Source organism: Cavia porcellus, unplaced genomic scaffold, assembly GCF_034190915.1.
Source record: "Cavia porcellus strain 051 isolate PalLab524CR breed Dunkin Hartley unplaced genomic scaffold, mCavPor4.1 scaffold_18, whole genome shotgun sequence".
Taxonomy (NCBI): Eukaryota; Metazoa; Chordata; class Mammalia; order Rodentia; family Caviidae; genus Cavia; species Cavia porcellus.
In genome coordinates, this window is record NW_026947501.1 from 18,507,515 (window position 1) to 18,520,427 (window position 12,913).

At 47.7% G+C, this 12,913-nt stretch overlaps 1 protein-coding gene across 1 annotated transcript; it reads left to right on the forward strand.

The window, feature by feature from the left end:
- Positions 1–3,593: 3,593 nt before the first annotated feature.
- LOC134471279 (syncytin-1-like) lies at positions 3,594–10,915 on the forward strand. Its single transcript, XM_063229507.1, has 2 exons — positions 3,594–3,706; positions 8,989–10,915. Exon 2 carries the CDS (start codon positions 9,101–9,103, stop codon positions 10,898–10,900), a length of 1,800 nt encoding a protein of 599 aa, XP_063085577.1. The 5' UTR covers positions 3,594–3,706; positions 8,989–9,100; the 3' UTR covers positions 10,901–10,915.
- The last annotated feature ends 1,998 nt before the right edge of the window (positions 10,916–12,913 follow it).

Sequence of the window (12,913 nt, forward strand, 5' to 3'; positions counted from 1 at the left end):
GCCTCAGAAGCCCTCAATGTCAATTAGTGAACCCAAAGTGGCTGCAACAAATAGAAACTACTCACTATTGTGGAACCATGCCTGGAGAACATTAGGAAATAGATTTAACAAAAATAAAAAGCCTGGACTTCAAGGGAATAAGTACTTAATAGTAATGATAGATATTTTCACTGGATGGGTCAAAACTACAGCCATGATGGCAGTTTCCCCAATTTGGCTTCCCCTTATCCATGGGGTCTGACAATGGCCCGGCTTTTATAGCCCAAATAACTCAAGAGCTAACCCAAGCTTTGCAGATTGATTGGAAACTCCATTGTGCTTACCAGCCTCAAAGTTCAAGACAAGTAGAAAGGATAAACCAGACTTTAAAATGGTAATAACTAAGATGGCCTTGGAACTGGTGAGAACTGGGTGAGTCTCTTCCTTTTGCCCTCTTGCATGCGTGATGTACCCTCTATGTTGCAGGTGATTCCCCTTTTGAGGCTTTATATGGGGGACCTCCTTCTCTTATCCCTAAGATTTCAAAAGAAAAATTAGCTGATTTAGCTATTCAAGATCTTATTAAGTCCCTCCAGGCCCTTCAGCCAGTTCTAACTTCCACCCAACAGTTATTCCAACAACATCCTCCACCTGCAGCCCACTGTGAAGATGAACACCCTGCAGTAAAGCCTGGGACAATAGTCCTCATCAAGAGGCATCACCGTGAATCTCTTGAGCTGCGATGGGAAGTTACCTACACTGTGGCCCTCAGCACTCCAACCACTGTCAAAGTCACTGGAAAGCCCATCTGGATTCATCATTCCCACTTCAAGCTGGTCCTGGCCTCTGACAGCAATCAACCTACAGATAAGGGGACTGTCATTCCCTCCAAGGACTCTTTAAAGCTTAAGATTGTCAAATGTATCTGATAATCTTGTTCTTATGTGTTCTCCATTATGGAGACCCCAAGGAAATCATTACCTTTTCCTTATGTGGAAGACCCCATCTTCCTGTGCTCTCAACCATACATCTTATGACTTTCAGATTCTTTAAGTTCACTGGCTGAGATGGTTTTACAAAACCAGTGGAGTCTAGATCTCCTGTTCCTAAAGGAAGGAGGCCTCTGTCCAGCTTTAGGAGAAAATTGTTGCTTGTATGCCAATCATTCTGGAGTCACCAAGCAGAGCATGGATAACCTAAAAAAGTGATTGCAAGAACAAGCCAGCAGGCAGAACAGAGCTACTTTGAATGTTGGTCTTCTTTCTCCCTTTGGTTAACAGCTTTAATAACAGCAGCCACAGGACCTTTGTTAATCCTCCTCATCTGTGTAACTATTGGACCTTATATTATAAACAAATTGGTAAACTATGTCAAAGATGGGGTTCAAACTATAAAGCTCATGATTTTAAAGACACAAGATTATAAAAAGATATCTATGTTTGGAAACCCCATGAGCAAATGACTTGGTTCACTGACAAAAATCAGTGGAGAATGCTATGCACTAGCAAAAAGAGCTTCGTCTTCCTGTTTTATGTTTGCCAGTGCCCAAGTTATATGACCAAATTACCTGTTAATTCCCTGTGCAAACGCAACTATTTTCTACAACTGGACATCCTGGGGCACTGACCACATTGTTGTAAAGTAACTGTAGCGCTGTCATACTGTTCTGTATGCTCCATCTTCCTTGGTGAGCTGATTGATATGTTAACCATTGTTCCCCTCTGTAAAGGACAGATGTTATCTAAAAATTAAGTGCTGAAATTAGCTGACAAAGGACTGTAAACTCCTGGGAAACTTCTCTGCCCTGAAGCAAAGGGAAACAACGGTCTTCCTCATTCCTTACCTGACCAAGACTATAAATTCCTGCAAAACTTTCCTGTCCTCAAGCAAAGGGAAACAAAGGTCTTCTTAATTGTTCTTTCTATAAAAGTCTATCAAAATTTTAACTCAGTCACACAGCCTTGCAAACTCCAACTGCATTGTGTTACTGGTGCCAGGATAAATAAAAATGCTCCTTTTTCTTTAAAAAGACATCTTGCCTCATTTGTGGACAACATTTTGGGGTCTTGTTTTTGGGGTACAACAGTTTTATAACTATTTTTAAGACAATTTCTATATAGACACCTAGGTTTGTCTACATGATCTAAAGGACTCCTGGGTTGTTTACCAGAAAGCAGAATAGAAACAAAACTTATTCTAGAATAATTTAACAATGGATTTGTTGTGAGAGTTACACACACACACACACACACACACACACACCCACAAGGAGTTGAAGATTAATAGCAAAAGGTGATATCTTTATTTAGTTGCTCACATGTCTGATATTGCACCAAGAATAGTCATGGAGTATGAAATCTAGGGTCAAATTCCTGTTTCATACCATGGCTCCTTTCTTAGTAGCAGTGTGTCCTCATGTAGGTTAGTTAATCTGTCTGTGTTGTTCATAATAATATTGCTGTTATTATAATAAGAAGCAAAAAAGAAGTTGTGATGTGAATAGAATGAAAGTATGATGAAGACAAATAAGGTATATAAAAATCACTTGGGCATGATTTCTTGATATGCTCAAGGAATTTATAGAGTAGGGAATATAAATTGTAATGTCAGGTATTCATCTTTAAAAAACACCCAGAAGATGTTTTTTAAGAGCATAGAGATAAAATTATGAGCTCCGGGAAAAGCATGATAACTTCCAACTGGTTGAGGTCCTGATTCATCATTACCCAGTGTCAAGTCCCTTTCCACATCTGAAGATATAACCTTTCTTTTTCTTTTTTTTAAACTTTTGATTGGTACCGGGGATCGAACTCACAACTGCCTGCTTACAAGGCACGTGCTTATGCAGCTGAGCTAAATCCCCAGCTCAACCTTTCAAATCAGACCAATTCACTCTGACGTCTGTCTGCTATCCTCAGACCAGAGGGAAAGTTGCTCTACCACAGTTAACAGCTGATGGGGCACAGACAAACCCAGGGAAGGGGCCAACCGCAGATATGTGTGGACTTTTCCCTTCTGATATAATCACCCCAAGAAACAGAAGATCTGAAACCTTTTCCAAAGAACCTATTATATAATTTGAACCAAGTATGATTTATTTGGCTCCAACCTGATAGCATAGGGGGCTGAATACATGAAAAAAATAGAAATTACCAGTCTGAATTAATTGGTCTTAACTAAAATAATCCTACCTGTGATATTCACAATAAGTACAAAGTTGTTGGGAGCCGCGGCCTACACCGGTCGCCTTACTTGGCGGACGTAGGGCCTGTGGGTGGGAGCGGAGCCTGAGCTAGATTGCCCCTCCCATCGAGTGAGCCAAGTTGGCGCCTGCTTCCTGCCCCCTGATTGTGCTGGCGACTTAAACAACCCGCTCTGTAAGATAGTCTGCCTAGCAACAGCTGATGTTAGCCAGTCAGCCCGCATCGCGCGCTTTGAACTGATTGGCTACTGTTGCCCTATAAAAGTGAATGCCTTTCCCGCCACGAGAGGAAGCACAAAGAGGGATAGAGAAAGTCCACCGGCGAGAAAGGGCTGGTGGCAGAGAGGAGGCCTCGCGGGGCCCACGTGGAGACAAATAAAGGCAAGGTTGCACACTATCAGAATCTGTCGCGTGTTCTTCCTGCAGGCCGGGAGCGACATCGACATTTGGTGACCCGCACGGGGACTGATCAACCCCGAGACACGGCGGTGGTGTGCAACGCTCCAGCGTGGTGCTGCCGGACAGGTGAGTTGGGGATAACCCTGGGCTCTGGGTGGCGCGCACCTACAGGGCTTTTAGACTCCCCTCAGGCTCACGCGTAGGTGACGGGTTCTTTAAGTCACACGCGGTGAGTTACAGCCCTTAGAGGTTAGAGATGGGTAATTTACCGAGCGCGGAGGCGCGGCCCTTGGTAAAGGCCCTTAGAAAGCTTTTAAAAGCTAGAGACCTCAGGGTAGGTCAAAAAACACTGGAACTATTCATAGCAGAGGTAGATAGGGTAGCTCCCTGGTTTTTACCCACGGGGCATTTAAACCTGCCGTCATGGGAGAAGTTAGGCGGGGACCTCGCCTCGGCGGAATTGGAAGGGGATATTTCGCCGGCTATTCGCCCCCTGTGGGAAATGATACATGCGTGCCTTGAAGGGGAGGGGAAGGGGTTCCCGTCAGCAGTTAGAGACGCGGAAATCATAGACGCATGCAAGGCTTTTGAGCAGGCAAAGTCGGAATGCTCTCGGGAGGGATCTGTCCAGGGGGAAAAAATCCAGGGAAAGATAGAGGACACCCAAGCTCTAGAGTCCTCCGACTTAGATAGCGAGGAGGAACCAGAAGGTGGGGCAGGAAGCCGAGAGGCCAAAAACCCCTATGCCGAGTTGCGCCGTGAATTGGAATTGTGTGCGTGCGCCGCCCGGGAAAAGCAGAGAGAGGAGAAAGGGCCCCTGAGCGCTCTCTGGCGGGGAGGAGACAGAGAGCCATCCGCTCCGCCCTGGAGCTCTTTTCCAGAAGCGGCTCCCCGCCGAGAGGCCGCTACAGGGAACCCTCCCTTCTCTCAGCCGGCACAGGAAGTGACGCCCCGTTCCACTCTGTCGCGACCGCCGTCTTATGACGCTGTGCCGCGGGGCGGACGATATTTTCATGGGCGGTTATGGAGGGGTGAACGATGGCCCGGAGGGGATCCACCGATGCAAGGAATGGATTACAGTCTTTATGGAGTATATCCTGTGCAAATGGCCCCAGGCCAAGGGCGCAATGTTTGGGAACCGTTTGAAATAAAACAGATTAGAGAATTAAAAAGCGCTGTCATGACCTTCGGGCCCACAGCTCCTTATACTATAGCTATGCTAGAGAATCTTGCCTCTCAGCCTCTTACACCAGGTGATTGGATGCAGCTGGCCAAGGCATGCCTTCCTTCGGGTAGTTATCTTGATTGGCGAGCCTGGTATGCCGAGTTTGCCATCGAGCAAGCAGAAAAGAATGTTAGCAGGGGGCATGCAAGGTGGAACGAAGATATGCTCCAGGGCTCAGGCAAATATAGGGATGACCAAACTCAGTTCCCCAATGAGGTGTATGACCAAATCTCTAATATTGGGCTCCGCGCATGGAAACAGGTGAACGGTGCGGGGGCGGCCTCATTATGCCTTTCTAAGATAGTGCAGGGTGCCACAGAGCCATTTGTTGATTTCGTGGCTAGGATGCAAGACGCGGGCGATAAAGTTTTTTCAGACCAAGAGGTGGCAAAGCCCCTGATCAAACAACTCATTTTTGAACAATGCACAACAGAGTGCAAAGCGGCTCTTGCCCCGCATAAAAACGAGGATCTCAATGCTTGGATTAGGATTTGTAGGGAGATTGGAGGGCAGATGACTGCAGCAAAGCTTGCGGCGGCCTTTGTAGCCGCGACAGCACAAGCTAAGGATGCTTCTGGACCTAAGCGAGATCGTAAGCCCAAAGGATGTTTTGGCTGCGGGGAACCAGGGCATATTAGGAGAGACTGTCCGCACAGTGTTAATACACGGGAAGGGCCAATAGGCGTGTGCGAACGATGCAGGAAGGGAACACACAAAGCGAAAGATTGCAGATCAGTTTTTGATGCCCAGGGAAACCGCATTAGTGGCAGGGGGATTCAGGAGCCAAAAAACGGCCAGAGGGGGCCCTCCTTACGGACGGGCCCCCGCCCCCTAGACAGGACAACACAAGGTGGCAGCCCTCCACAAGGGCTACCCCTGGGTCAGCAGGCGTGGACCTCTGTGTCGCCTCCAGACTCCTATTAACGCCCGATATGGGCGTTCAGGTGGTCGGGACCACCTTCAAAGGACCGCTACCTGAAAAGTCAGTTGGTTTAGTGATTGGACGGTCCTCCACAGCCCTCCGGGGCCTTACCGTGCTCCCTGGGGTTATAGACTCAGACTACACAGGAAACATTAAGATTATGGTCCAATCTCATGTAGGGACCATGGTGATTAATGAGGGGGATAAGATAGCACAACTTTTATTGCTCCCCAGTCTCCATGAGAGATTCCAGTCTAGACAACGGGTTAGAGGGGATCAGGGTTTTGGCTCCTCTGGAGAAATTTTTGAAGGACTTCATATGACTCTTGATAAAAGACCCATGCTCTCGCTCAGGGTTAATGGTAGAAATATAACAGGACTCCTGGATACAGGGGCAGACCGCTCCATTGTCTCCAAGAGGGACTGGCCTTCTAGCTGGCCCACCAATACAGCTGACAACACACTCCAAGGGTTGGGGATGGTGGCTGCCCCCCAGGTTAGTGCCGTGACCCTGCCTTGGTGTGATGAGGAGGGTCACCAAGGACATTTTCAACCTTTTGTTCTACAGCTGCCGGTATCTTTGTGGGGAAGAGACATCCTCACTCAGATGGATGTCACTCTTACATCCACCTGCTCTCCCCAAGCCAAGGGTATACTTAAGAATCAGGGATATGTCCCCGGCAAGGGCCTGGGCTCTGCCCTGCAGGGCCGGACATCTCCCATACCTGTAGAAAAAAGGGAAGGTAGACACGGGCTGGGTTTTTCCTAGGGGCCGCTGAGGAAGTTCTCCTGCCTACTCCAATTAAGATCACTTGGAAGTCCCTGAATCCGGTTTGGGTACCTCAGTGGCCCCTACCCAAGGAGAAGCTTTTAGCGTTAACCGAGATAGTCAAAACCCAGCTTCAGGCAGGGCACATAAAGCCATCAACCTCCCCTTGGAATACCCCTGTTTTTGTTATTAGAAAGAAATCAGGTAAGTGGAGGCTGCTCCATGATCTAAGGGCGGTCAACGCGCAGATGCAGCCCCTGGGGGCGGTCCAGAGGGGGCTGCCAGCTCTCTCAGCCATCCCTCAGTCCTGGCCAGTTTATGTTATAGATCTTAGAGACTGTTTCTTCTCAATCCCCCTGCATCCAGAGGACACCCATAGGTTCGCCTTTACCTTACCCACCATTAACCAAGAAAGCCCTGATCTCAGATACGAGTGGATAACGCTGCCCCAAGGTATGGCCAACAGTCCCACTATGTGTCAGATTTACCTTGATTCCCTACTGGCCCCCCTACGCAAAGCCTTCCCCAGAGTTAGGTGCATTCATTACATGGATGATCTGCTGATCAGTGCGAAGGACATAAATAGGTTAGAGGATATGCTAGGCCAACTGGTCAAGGCCCTGAGAAAGGCTAATTTACATATTGCCCCTGACAAGATTCAAGGAGGAGACATAGTGACTTACTTGGGTACCAAAGTCTCCCCTACATCGATTTCTCCACAGAAGGTAACCATCAGAACAGATAATCTTACAACCCTAAATGACATGCAAAAGTTACTGGGAGATATAAATTGGATCAGACCTTACTTGCACATCCCTAATTCGGACTTAAAGCCCCTGTTTGATCTCCTGAGAGGGGATCCGGATATTGCCTCCCCTAGAGAGTTCACCCCAGAGGCCAGAGTTGCTCTAAAGAAGATAGAAGAGGCCCTAAGCAAAGCTACATTACAGAGAATTGACCCAGAACAGCCTTTTGAGGTCTGCTTGTTGCAGACCAGTTCCCAGCCCACGGCAGTGATTTGGCAGAAAGGACCACTTCTGTGGGTGCACCCTAAGGTTTCACCTGCCAAGATTATTGAACATTACCCGGAAGCAGTTGCTTCTCTGGCTCTGGAGGCACATAGTAGAGCCATCCAGCATTTTGGCTCCACGCCTCACGCTATTCGGGTGCCTTATACCGCTTCTCAAATAAAAATTCTGACTGCTTGCATAGATACTTGGGCCATCCTGAGATGTGTATTTCTTGGGGAGATAGACAATCAGTTCCCTAAGGACCCTATACTACAGTTTATTACTCAACATCCGGTGATATTTCCAAAAATCACCGCCCCTGCACCCCTTACTCCTGCAACAACAGTCTATACTGATGGGTCAAAAACCGGGATAGGGGCCTATGTGGTCTCAGGCATGCCTCCAGTTAACATACAGTTTGAACCAGATCAACCACAGATGGTGGAGTTACAAATTGTACAAACCGTCCTCGAGAAGTTCCCAGGGGCCCTTAATATTGTTTCTGATTCAAAATATGTTGTCAATGCCATGCAGGTCCTTGAGACTGCAGGCCCAATTAAACCAACCTCCAAAGTAACTAACTTGTTTTTGTCTATCCAGACATTGCTCATAAATAGACACAACAAAATATACATCACTCACATAAGAGCACATGCACACCTACCAGGGCCCATGGTACAGGGCAATGCGGCTGCTGACGCGGCCACTCGCCCGTTATGGATTTTCAATATGTTATCTCCAATAGAGCAAGCCCGTCAGTTCCATGACAAATTCCATGTCAATGCCAGGACGCTAGCCAACCAGTACCGCATCTCCAGGGCTGACGCGCAGGACATCGTGCGACTGTGCGGCTCATGCGCCACACACACGCCTGCCATATCAATGGGGGTTAACCCCAGAGGGTTGATCCCTGGCGATATTTGGCAAATGGATGTCACACACATGACAGAATTTGGATCTCTTAAGTATGTCCATGTCTCCACGGACACCTGTTCTCATATTATATTCGCAACTGCAGAGACAGGTGAAAAGGTATCTAATGTGATCAATCACTGCTTAGCGGCTTGGGCCACGTGGGGCAAGCCCAAAATATTAAAGACAGACAACGGACCAGCCTATACAGGAAAAGCCTTCAATGAGTTCTGTAAGACTATGGAAGTACACTTAAAACATGGTATCCCATATAATCCTCAAGGCCAAGGAATTATTGAAAGAGCTCATAAAAGCCTCAAAGAAATCTTATGTAAACAAAAAGGGGGAGTAGGCCAGGGCCTGCCCCCAAAGGCACGGCTATCCATGGCACTATTCACATACAATTTTTTAAACCTGAACAATAACAACCACCCCCCGGCTATGGAGCATTGTAATCCATCTCCTAGCAATAAGGGATGGGTAAAATGGAAAGATGTCCTGACGGGACAATGGATGGGCCCGGATCCGGTAGTCAGCTGGAACCGAGGTGCGGTTTGTGTTTTCCCGCAGGAACCGGGACGAGAACCATTGTGGGTCCCAGAAAGACTGACGCGTGCGACAAGCCCTTCGACTGAAGACTAATCCTGTCCTGCCGGAGACCAGCAGCAGGCCTGACAGCCAGATGAACCCGAAAAAGGCTGCTTTTTTCGTTGGGGGCGTTGTCCTAGCACTCCTCAGGATAAGTATGGTACATGCGGGGCTGGGGGGCCCCGCTTCTGGAATAGATCTTCGCACGAGCCTTCTTGGCAGTCCGTGCGATTGCGGAGGTGGCACGGTAAGCAGTATACCACCTAGCGCCAAAAAAGGACCAGGGACCGATTGTGGGGATAAAACAGCATTCTCAGTTGTGTACCCCTCCACTGCAGGAGGATTTAGTCAACCATCCTATCAGTGCATACTTAAGCCTAAGGTGAGTCCCTCAGGGCCTGGTGATCTCGCCACATGTCCCTGCACTAAGTTTGAGGAATCCATGCATGTTACATGCTATGCAGAGACAAAACAATGCAAACTTAAGAGTACAACCTATTGGATGGCAACGCTAACTACAACTAAAAGCCCTGTTGCCCCTAACCATATTCCCGCTGCTGTAGGCAGTTCTCCATTCATGCAGTCGGGTTGTAATGGAGAGGTTGGAGAAACGGTCTGTTGGTCTATGACCGCTCCCGTTCACATCTCTGACGGTGGAGGGGTCCAAGACCAGTACCGGCAGGAACAGGTCATCGAGCGATGGGAACAATTAAATCCGTTCCCTGAAGTCAATTACCATCCACTCCTACGCCCAAAATCCCGAGGCATTAACCTTGACCCCGCTACTGAATCCATATTAGAGGCTACCCACAAAGCACTCAATCTTACTGACCCAGGGCTGGCCTCCGATTGTTGGCTGTGTATGATGATGGGAGAATCATGGCCGCTGGCCATGCCGTTTAGAGACTATGAAAGTGAACCTTACAATTATAGCACACCCTATAATTGCTCACATGGGCCTCCATTTCGGGTCCAGTTTATGGGACAGTTTAATGCATCCTGTTTCCAAAAGTACCCACAAAATAATAGTTATGATATTGTTGTTGGAGCGCTGGCAGTCGCCTCGTGTGAGTCCATAACCAATGTAAGTAGTAGCTCGCCGCTATGTGCCCCCTTTGGCAAAGTATTTGCTTGCGGCAATGGTCATGCTTATACCTACCTGCCCAGTAATTGGACCGGCCTATGTGGCCTAGCTTACTTGTTGCCTGACATTGGTATTGTCCCTGGGGACCAACCCATGCCCATCCCAGCTGTGGACACCTTTATAAAAAGACATAAGAGAGATGTACTGATTTTACCTCTCTTGGCTGGTCTGGGGATAACTGGAGCCCTGGCCGCCGGGACTGCGGGCCTAGGAGTTTCATTAACCAAATATACTCAGTTATCCAAGCAATTGATAGAAGACATGTCTATAGTTGAGAGAACCCTTCAGGAGATACAAGATCAAATTGATTCCCTTGCAGAGGTTGTTCTGCAGAATAGAAGGGGCCTAGATCTACTCACTGTAGAGAGGGGAGGTATCTGTATTGCCTTACAGGAAAGATGCTGCTTTTATGCCAACAAGTCCGGAATTGTTCGAGACCGATTAAAGAAACTGCAAGAAGACCTAGAAAAGAGAAGAAAAGAACTACAAGACAACCCCTTTTGGGGAGCCTGGAATGGCTTGCTCCCCTATATTTTACCATTGTTAGGTCCCCTGTGCTCCTTGCTTCTGCTCTTACTTATAGGACCATGCTTGCTCCGATGGGTCACATCATTTATTAATGGGCGCCTTGCGGCGGCCCGGCGTCAAGTACGCCTGGTTGCCCATGCGGCCCTGGCAGCAGCCCGTGATGGGCACAATGACCCCCAGGCCTACGCATGGCTCACTCGACTGGCCTACGACCGGGTCTAGGTGTGGCGGGTCTTCCGCATTCCTTCCCTAATGACACCACACAGCAGGGTAGGTGAGTCAATGACCGGTAAGAGCGTGCCTCCCCAGCACGACTCGACCTAAGCCAGGCCCTACCCCATACTGCACGAAAGCCGCTGGATTACTAGAATCTGCCCAGATCTAGATGTCTCTCCGAGGGGATCGCACGGAGGGGCATGAGTGCATGCCTATGTGCATCCAGGTTCCGTCCAGTTCACTCCTGGCCCTGGAAAAAGGACGAGGGTCTCAAGGCCTTGGTGGACCCGGGGACGGCCGACCAGGGTCCAAGCCAAGGGCCTACGGTGGGCCTCAACACAGGGCATAAGCCTCTGCACTCGATCCAGGGCGGGCTGCGATGCATACATTCATTCAAAGTAAATAAAATAGGGGGAGATGTTGGGAGCCGCGGCCTACACCGGTCGCCTTACTTGGCGGACGTAGGGCCTGTGGGTGGGAGCGGAGCCTGAGCTAGATTGCCCCTCCCATCGAGTGAGTCAAGTTGGCGCCTGCTTCCTGCCCCCTGATTGTGCTGGCGACTTAAACAACCCGCTCTGTAAGATAGTCTGCCTAGCAACAGCTGATGTTAGCCAGTCAGCCCGCATCGCGCGCTTTGAACTGATTGGCTACTGTTGTCCTATAAAAGTGAATGCCTTTCCCGCCACGAGAGGAAGCACAAAGAGGGATAGAGAAAGTCCACCGGCGAGAAAGGGCTGGTGGCAGAGAGGAGGCCTCGCGGGGCCCACGTGGAGACAAATAAAGGCAAGGTTGCACACTATCAGAATCTGTCGCGTGTTCTTCCTGCAGGCCGGGAGCGACATCGACACAAAGTGTCTAGCAATTAATTGAACAAATAAAATCAAGAAGGTAAAAAGTAAGTGAATCATTTTTAAATATACATGTTTAGATATTCCTTTGAACTGTGAAGAATACCAGTTATAACAGAAAGTACTTTAAAACTTCTTTCATATATGCGGTCTGTGTACCAGCCAGAGTAATAACACATACATAATCATTTGGGTTTTTTTCCCCTCCAAATAAATGAAGCACAACCAAGTAGTAATAACCAACTACCCTAGCTCTTGTGGAGCTCTCCTTCCCTTTTTAAAAAAATCATTTTGGAAGTTAAAATATATTTGGACTCTTAAACATTATTCTGTCATAATAGTTTTAATTTTTCCATTGAGAAACCTTGAATAACCCATGGTGGTTACGAAACATAAAAAGAGAATACTTAAAGTATACACTTATACTTCAAAATAGAGTAAACAATTCCATGTTCCAGAAATGGACTAGAAACACAAAATGGGCTAGACCCAAAGTGGGCAAAGTTGTTCAGGTTTCAGGGCAGGGACCAGGGCAGGAAGGAGGCACTCCGACTCATGAAGTTGTCATACTGATCCTTGTCTAGAGTGACAGATTATGTAAAGCAGCTTACCCAAGAAGGTGACAGGAAACAGGTAAGGTATGACAGCAAGGACCTGGCCAATCACCACCTTATTCAGGGAATAGATTTGTGGCACACTCACATCCTTGTAGGATCTGAACACTGAGCTGCTACCACATAAGTAATAAAACATGTTGGTGAACACATTTTAACTATTGACAATAAAGAATAAATTTATTTTTATTTTTTATAAGGAAAGTGTTTTGTCTTTGTGCCATGTCAGGTTCCTGTCACAGAGCTCCTAAAACCGTTTCTTAAGTGATGGAAATATCTTTTGTTACTCATCGTGAGTCCCTCTCAGTAACATCTGAGTTTATGTTAATGAAGGGGGGGATGCCCTAGACAGCCTCAGAATGGGCTGGGTCACCAGAAAACCAAGTGATTAGGGGTTGCAGAATTGATACTTTCAGGAACCTAAGGTGAGTGAGAGGTGTGGCCTGAGGATAAGCTCTATAATAACCTTGAACAATGAAATTTAATTAAATTCTAGGTTGCTGAACATGTGAACGTTCTGAGAGCATCCAGAGAGAGCTTGGAGGGTTAGGGCTCCT